At 51.8% G+C, this 8,104-nt stretch overlaps 1 protein-coding gene across 1 annotated transcript in view; it reads left to right on the plus strand.

Annotated features, from left to right (window-relative positions):
• Positions 1–4,705: 4,705 nt before the first annotated feature.
• Positions 4,706–8,104, plus strand: part of Skor2 (SKI family transcriptional corepressor 2) — a 34,660-nt gene continuing 31,261 nt past the window's right edge. Inside the window, exon 1 of the mRNA XM_026381302.2 lies at positions 4,706–7,312. Within this exon, the coding sequence (XP_026237087.2) occupies positions 4,706–7,312 (2,607 nt within the window). The remainder of the gene's footprint in view (positions 7,313–8,104) is intronic.

Here is an 8,104-nt window from a genome sequence, read left to right on the forward strand (position 1 = left end):
GTGTTAAAATAAAGTTACAGGCTTCTATACAATAAGTCCCCAGAGTACTGTATAAATGTTTATGCTTAAAGATTTAGGTTAGGAGGTCACTACATGTGCCACCCAGGTGTGGATTCATTCCTCAGAGTAACCTGGGGTGGGAAGAAAGGCAGAGATTTGGCCCATTTTTCTTTTCAAAGAAAGATATTTCTGAAGATGGTGGTTTGTTTTGGTGTTTTTGTTTTAAGTCAGGATCTGTTAGGGGAGGAGAAGGAAGCCTTTTGGGTAAAATGGGAGCTATGAAATGAAGAAGAAGGAGGAGGAGGAGGAGGAGGAGGAGGAGGAGGAGGAGGAGGGGAAGCCCCCTCCACACACACACACACACACACACACACACACACACACACTGCCTCCTTCCAGAATGCCCAGACATTTCCCTGTGGTGTTAGTAAGGGGGTAGGATTGTTCATTCCTCCCTATTTTCAGTCTTAAAACCTGTCCCACTTCCAGGCTTTCTTTCCAGACTCAAGCTTTCTTTCTAGCAGCCTGAGCTCTGGGAATAGTGAGCAAGCCATAAATTCCCTTTGCGAGAGTTCCTGACCCCAAAGAGGAGGCAGAGAAGGAGGAAGAACCAGGTTTGGCTCTGGAGCCTTCAGAAGAGTGCACCAGGCCTTTAGTCTTTCTGAGGAAGGGATTTGAGGAGGATAATGGTGCTCTTTTAGGGAATGGGCTGGGCAGGCAGAAAACACATTTTCTTTCCTTTAAGATGGGAGCCTTAGGGGCATTGGTGAGGGAGAGATGGGTTGATTTCAGCTGCTTAGGACAAAGCCTAATTTGTGCCTAATTAATGCCTTTAGAAACTAGGAGATAAGCACAAAATTATTCCACTGCTATTGAAACTTCTGCCCAAATAAACATTACAATTTTCACGACTCTGAAACAATATTTTCAGGATATTAATTTTTAAAAGCTGCAACTCCTGAGCAACATGCCCCTCACATTTCTGTTCAGTTGGCTTTATTAAGTGCTAAGATTTCACACTTTCATATTTAGCAGAGGTATATTGATGCTATGACCAAGTCTGGTTTGGGCTTAGTGGAGTTTGTTCCATCATTTCTACAATGTAATTGCCCAGTGTTTTCATCTGGCAGTAATTGAAAATTCAGCTCTGGTAGTAAAGGAAGACCTTAAAGGATTCCCCACCCCATCTCAGAAGGTAAACTTCTTAGAGTGTCCTTCAAATAAATAGCTTCTTTCCTTTTAGCCAGTGGTTGTTCAACTCCTAAGAACTGGTCAGTTAGGAGGTAAGGTTCAACACTTCATTAATATCCTAGGGTGTGCCTCACTTTGGGGAGCTATGGAAAAAGGTTCTTTCTCATCCTAGTTGTCCCCTTTTGTAGGGGAGGGAGATGCATATGATTCTTAGAAAATTTTCTTTTCAATGGAATTGACAATTGTTCAGGGACCAGCAAGTGTTGGGGACCTCCCTGATTTTCTACTCCACCTTTTCCTTGTGCTGAGGTAGCCTGCATAGAACTTAAAAAATGGGTTATAGAACTATTCCAAGCAAAGTTAAAGGATGAATGTACACATGCGTGTACTGGGGTCCTCACCCAAATGTACACACTATATAAAACAGAGAAAGCTGTATGATTCTTTGTATCTTTCCCTATAAAGCAAATGTATATGCAAAAGTGGGGAACACTGTTCATGCTTCCTTCCAAGTTTCAGATCTGGCAACTATGTGGAAACTTCTTTCCTTTTTCTCATTTCACAGTGTTTCAAAGGAAGCAGTAAAACTAATCTATTCGCCCAGATTCTATATCTTCAGGAGAGGTTACTTGTTTGCACCATGTATCAGAGAAATCATTCATGAAGGAGAGTGACTCGGAGAAATGAGAAGGGGCCAATAACGTCAGGCATACAGCTGATTTGGAGGTGTTCTTATAGAATCCAGGGCCTCCAGGAGCCACGTCCCCAGGATGCATGCAGACCCTTCAGCTTTCCACTCCTAAATCAGATCTGCCGATCCAGCCCCATTGCGGCGTTTTGCTATGGGGTTGGGGAGGTTTTCGTCAATTGCGAGTTGGTGAGGTGGTATCTTTCGTGCCTGCATAAGAAAGGATCTCTATGTTGCTCTCTCTCGCTTTCACTCTCCCCCTCCCTCCCTGTAACATGCCAGCCCTTTAATGTGGAGTGTCAGGGAGACGGTGACGTCACCCTGCCCGCTGGGTGGCGTCCCCTCGGTCCGACACGAGTTCAGAGACAGAGAAAGGCGCTGTCAGACTGCGCTCCACTTGGGGCTCGCTTGCCGCAGGTTTCCGCGCCCTCACTTTTTGCGGTCGAGGGGACACCTCGCTGCAGTTCAGGCCTTCATCCTCCCAGACCCGGGGTTCCAGAGCCGTTAGCTCGCACCAGCGCCCGGATCTTCGAGCGGAGCCCGCCGGAGTCCCGCCCGCTGGATTCGAGGACCCGCTTGGATGCTTCGCCTCCGAGCGCCCTCGGAAGATGGGCCGGCAGCCACGCACCTAAAGACTTCTAGGGGTGACCAGGTACTGCCTGAACCCGCCGGCCCTGACTGGGCACACAGATCGCGGTTCTCTATTTGAGATCCCCAGCTGTGGAATTTTCCGCGTTAGGTTGAGGGACAGCCGCCGGCTTCTATGGGGATGGGTTTGGAGCCAGGAGAATTAAGTTGGGGGTCGGTGGCTCGTGAGCTGGATAGGGAAGTTCGCCGGTCCTATCTCAGTTCAAGTAACTTTTAATGTCTCTTCTCCCAATCCTTAAAATATCCCCAACCCGAAACTTCTTATTTGAGTCTCTGTTCTGTCGGGAGTTTTTGAGAGCACTTTGGGGTGAGAGTGCAAGACACTCTGGAGGAGACACTTCTGCCCTGGCTGATAAGTGTGCGGGTCCCTAAACTAAAAGCCAGCTCTCCGCCTGGTCGGGTGAGCCTTTCTGGGGAGTGAGAGTTTGAGGTATCCCCAGGTCTTACTGAAATAATAGGACTCTTGTTTGGGAGGGAAATGAGCACTGAAGGGCCATTTGGCGAAGCTGGGGCTGGTTGTATCAGGCTCAGGTATCACTGTGCCTTGAACTGCCATTTAACGCCCTGCCCCCTAGCAATATTGTCTCTGATCCAACCAAAGTGACAAGTCAGACTCTCTTCCCGTTTGATCGCGACGAGGTTTGTTCAGCCTTCCTGGAGGCCACAGAATGTAATGAGAGCTGAGGATCCCCAGGGCAGCGGAGCAAAGGCAGCAGTATAGATGTCATAGGAGCCCATGAAGGAGCACGGAGTGTGACAATTTGTATGACAGTGTATCCTCTGAAATAGCTGTAATAACAAAATCCAATGTACTTGGTCAAGAGTGGTCATGCTACCTTCACTGATGATTTTCCAGGGCAAAGGGTAGTTTTTGGCCTATGCACTGGACAATTAGCACTGGAAAGGTCACTGTTTTCCTACGGAATGCCATTTAGCCTGTTTTTACTTAACATCAATGTCACAAATTTTTCTCTCACCTGCTTTTTCTATATTTTCAACTTGTGGGATATGTTCCCCCATTGTGGCATTCTGTTGACCTGAGATGAAATTAGGAATTTTATCTCATACTTAATCTCAGGCTCCATTTTTCAAAGCTCCCATGATTACCTACTCTAGGGATTATCTTTACTGTGGGGCACCTAAATTCCCCCTAAAGATATAGAGCCATCAACATAGATGAGGGAAAAAAAAAATGTCACAGACAGTAGTTAGCTTCGAACTGAATTTGCCTTTTAAATGTAACCAATAAAGATACCCAAGAACCGTTTCTTTGCACAGAGCCTTGGTTTAACACGCTGGCCTGAAGTTACTTGCTCCTTGTTATGGAATGAAAGGAAAACAGTTTAAATGTTTACAGATCTTCAACTTCATCTTTTAAAGCTACCTGTCTAGAACCAGAACCACTCAATTAGTTCAACAAACAGGATTTTTTTGGGGGAAAATAAAAGTGAAACACTCTATTCTAGTGATAATGAGAATGGCTTTGTACATTTTTCCACCTTTCTTCCCCCACCCCTCACCCCACATTCTAATTACAGTAACTAAATATCTAATGGCAAGGATCGGGTAGAAGGGATTTCGTTTTTGCTTAAATGAGCTGTATTTCAACCAGTAGTGAATTTCCCCAAGGAAACCACAGATACCACAAAAATCACTTTTAAAAAGGTTTGGGTTTATTTCTTTTTAACCAAAATCAATTCATTTTCAAGCAAATGTGAATGGTCTCTCTCTTTAAATTTAGGTTTTAACGATCAAGCCTCAGTTTCATAACTTTTATAATCTGTACTAGTTACAATTGTCATTACTTCCTCATTTCTAGCAGGCAAGTCATTTTATTCCAACTGCTTCCATAAATCCGGGATAAGGTCTTGAGTTTCTTAAGAACTGACTGCTTTAGTGTGTGTGGGGGGGGCGGGGGCAGTAGAAAAATTGCTACCTCCAAATCACTACATTTAATAAAGGGCGACCTTGAAGGAAATTAAAAGAGATGATTTTCCTGCGTCTGAAACTTGGTCCCTTGCCTAGTAATAATTATGTCTTAACAGTAATTTTTCAGTAAGTGATGCGCCCCACGCCTCTGGTTTAGAATGAAAAGGCTCAAAACAACCTTTTCTCCTTTCCCTTCCAGTCTTCAAGGCAAGCCCGGAGGGCTCGGCCCGGGGTTCCACCGCGGAGGAGATGGCTTCCAGCCCGCTTCCGGGGCCCAACGACATCTTGCTGGCGTCCCCGTCCAGCGCCTTCCAGCCCGACGCACTGAGCCAGCCGCGGCCAGGCCACGCCAACCTCAAACCCAACCAGGTGGGCCAGGTGATCCTCTACGGCATTCCCATCGTGTCGTTGGTGATCGATGGGCAGGAGCGCCTGTGCCTGGCGCAGATCTCCAACACTCTCCTCAAAAACTTCAGCTACAACGAGATCCACAACCGCCGCGTGGCGCTGGGCATCACGTGCGTGCAGTGCACGCCGGTGCAGCTAGAGATACTGCGGCGCGCAGGGGCCATGCCCATCTCATCGCGTCGCTGCGGCATGATCACCAAGCGCGAAGCCGAGCGTCTATGCAAGTCGTTTCTGGGTGAAAACAGGCCGCCCAAGCTGCCCGACAACTTCGCCTTCGACGTGTCGCACGAGTGCGCTTGGGGTTGCAGAGGCAGCTTCATCCCCGCGCGCTACAATAGCTCGCGCGCCAAGTGCATCAAATGCAGCTACTGTAACATGTACTTCTCACCCAACAAGTTTATTTTCCACTCCCACCGCACACCCGACGCTAAGTACACGCAGCCAGACGCAGCCAACTTCAATTCGTGGCGCCGTCATCTCAAGCTCACCGACAAGAGTCCCCAAGACGAGCTAGTCTTTGCCTGGGAGGATGTGAAGGCCATGTTCAATGGCGGTAGCCGCAAGCGCGCGCTGCCTCAGCCCGGCGCTCACCCAGCCTGCCACCCACTCAGCTCCGTCAAGGCAGCCGCTGTGGCAGCCGCGGCTGCAGTGGCCGGAGGCGGTGGTCTGCTGGGCCCGCACCTGCTGGGCGCTCCACCCCCACCGCCTCCGCCACCACCCCTGGCTGAACTGGCTGGCGCTCCTCACGCCCATCACAAGAGGCCTCGCTTCGACGACGACGAAGATTCCCTGCAAGAGGCAGCCGTCGTGGCCGCAGCCAGCCTTTCGGCCGCGGCCGCCAGTCTCTCGGTGGCCGCGGCCTCTGGCGGCGCCGGGGCGGGCGGGGGTGGCGCCGGGGGTGGCTGTGTGACCGGCGTTGGCGTTGGCGCCGGCGCGGGGACAGGCGGGGCAGCTGGCGCCAAAGGCCCGCGGAGCTACCCGGTCATCCCGGTGCCTAGCAAGGGCTCATTTGGGGGCGTGCTTCAGAAGTTCCCGGGATGCGGGGGGCTTTTTCCTCATCCTTACACCTTTCCGGCCGCAGCCGCGGCCTTTGGCTTGTGCCACAAGAAGGAGGACTCGGGCGCGGCGGCTGAGGCCTTGGGGGCAGCGGGTGCGGGGAGCGCAGGTGCAGCGCCCAAGGCCGGTTTGTCCGGTCTTTTCTGGCCCGCCGGTCGCAAGGACGCTTTCTACCCGCCCTTTTGCATGTTCTGGCCACCGCGGACCCCCGGCGGGCTTCCAGTGCCCACCTATCTACAACCCCCACCGCAACCTCCCTCTGCGCTCGGCTGCGCGCTTGGTGACAGCCCAGCCCTGCTGCGCCAGGCCTTCCTGGATTTGGCTGAGCCCGGCGGCGCGGGTGCGAGCGCCGAGGCTGCGCCCCCACCGGGTCAGCCTCCTCCGGTGGTAGCCAATGGCCCGGGCTCCGGTCCACCGCCTCCTGCTGGGGGCGCCAGCACTCGCGACACGCTCTTCGAGTCGCCCCCGGGCGGCAGCGGGGGGGACTGCAGCGCGGGTTCCACGCCGCCGGCAGACCCCAGCGCAACGTCTGCGGCTGGGGCAGTGTCCGCCGGCGCTGGTCCAGCGGGCGCCCGGGTGCCAGCGCCCCACCATCCACACCTCCTGGAGGGGCGCAAGGCGGGCGGTGGCAGTTACCACCATTCGAGCGCCTTCCGGCCGGTGGGAGGCAAAGACGACGCAGAGAGTCTGGCCAAGCTGCATGGGGCGTCGGCGGGCGCGCCACACTCTGCCCAAGCGCACCACCACCATCACCATCACCACCCACACCACCACCACCACCATCATCCCGCACAGCCGCCGTCGCCGCTGCTGCTGCTACCCCCGCAGCCCGACGAGCCAGGATCTGAGCGCCATCACCCCGCCCCGCCGCCGCCCCCACCCCCTCCACCCCCGATGGCTCCGCAGTCGCACCACCGAGGCCTTCTGTCCCCCGGGGGAACCAGCTGCAGCTACCCCAGCGAGGACAGCTCCGAGGACGAAGACGACGAAGAAGAAGAGCAGGAGGTGGATGTGGAGGGCCACAAGCCCCTGGAGGGCGAGGAAGAAGAGGAGGAAAGTCGAGACCCCGAGGACGATGAGGAAGAAGACGAGGAGAATGGGGTTTCTTTAGGAGACCCCTTAGTCGGCGGTGGTCGGTTCCTCCAGGGCCGGGGGCTGTCCGACAAGGGAAACAGCCGCGACAGAGCAACGGCAGCCGCTGGCGCTTTCCCGCTCACCCTGAATTCCTCCAGGTTGCTACAGGAAGATGGCAAACTGGGTGACCCGGGCAGCTCGGACCTGCCCCCGCCCCCTCCTCCGCCTCTGGCCCCCCAGAAGGCGAGCGGTGGTAGCAGCAGCCCAGGCAGCCCGGTCCACCATCCATCACTGGAGGAGCAGCCCTCCTACAAAGATGTAAATATCCCCTTTAGGCTCCTTCAAGCTAATTATTATTATTTAAATGCACCTTTAGGCTGAATCGGTTACATACGCGCAGGAAAGATGAATCACCAGATTTCCCCACAGAAATGAAATATTCAGTGTGTTTGGGAGGGCTTCTTTCCTGCCATGCTTCTCCATAAAAATGTGGTTTCTGGTCTCTTTCTAATAAAGCCTTTCAAGGCTTGGGGGTCTCTCGTCCCTCTTATATTTAAGTTGGCTGCTTGTAGAAGTTGGAAAAGACACCTTAATGAAAGTAGTAGTCCATCCTCTTAATTCAACGATTCCTTTTGTCCTTCGCTCCCAATCCCGTCCCCAGAACATCTATTCCCCTAAAAGAAGTGAGGCCACAAAACTAGAGCACTCGAAATAATTCTAACCTCTTTTTTTTTTTTATGGTTCAGTGCCTCTCCCCACTATGACCAGAAAAAAAAAAAAAAAAAAAAGGATTGAAAATACATTGACTTCAAAAGTTGAATTCAGTTTTGTTTTAACTCCTTAAGTCTACATTTAGCTAGAATGGACACATTTGTAAGATGTGACAAAACAAAAGATAATCTTCAGGAAGGCCCTCTTCTTCAAAACCTTTCTCCACCAACTGGAAAGCAATACCTGAGATCCTTATAAAGACCAAAGTTAAATTTAAATGGCTCAGCACTCAGAGTTCACTCAAGTGTGCATATGAAACACTCTCAAGGACCTCAGAGAGAAGTGACTCTGCTCTAATGCAGTGTAGATTTGACAAATAACACATTGTGTTTATTATAG

The sequence above is a fragment of the Urocitellus parryii genome, chromosome 13, assembly GCF_045843805.1.
Source record: "Urocitellus parryii isolate mUroPar1 chromosome 13, mUroPar1.hap1, whole genome shotgun sequence".
Classification (NCBI taxonomy): Eukaryota; Metazoa; Chordata; class Mammalia; order Rodentia; family Sciuridae; genus Urocitellus; species Urocitellus parryii.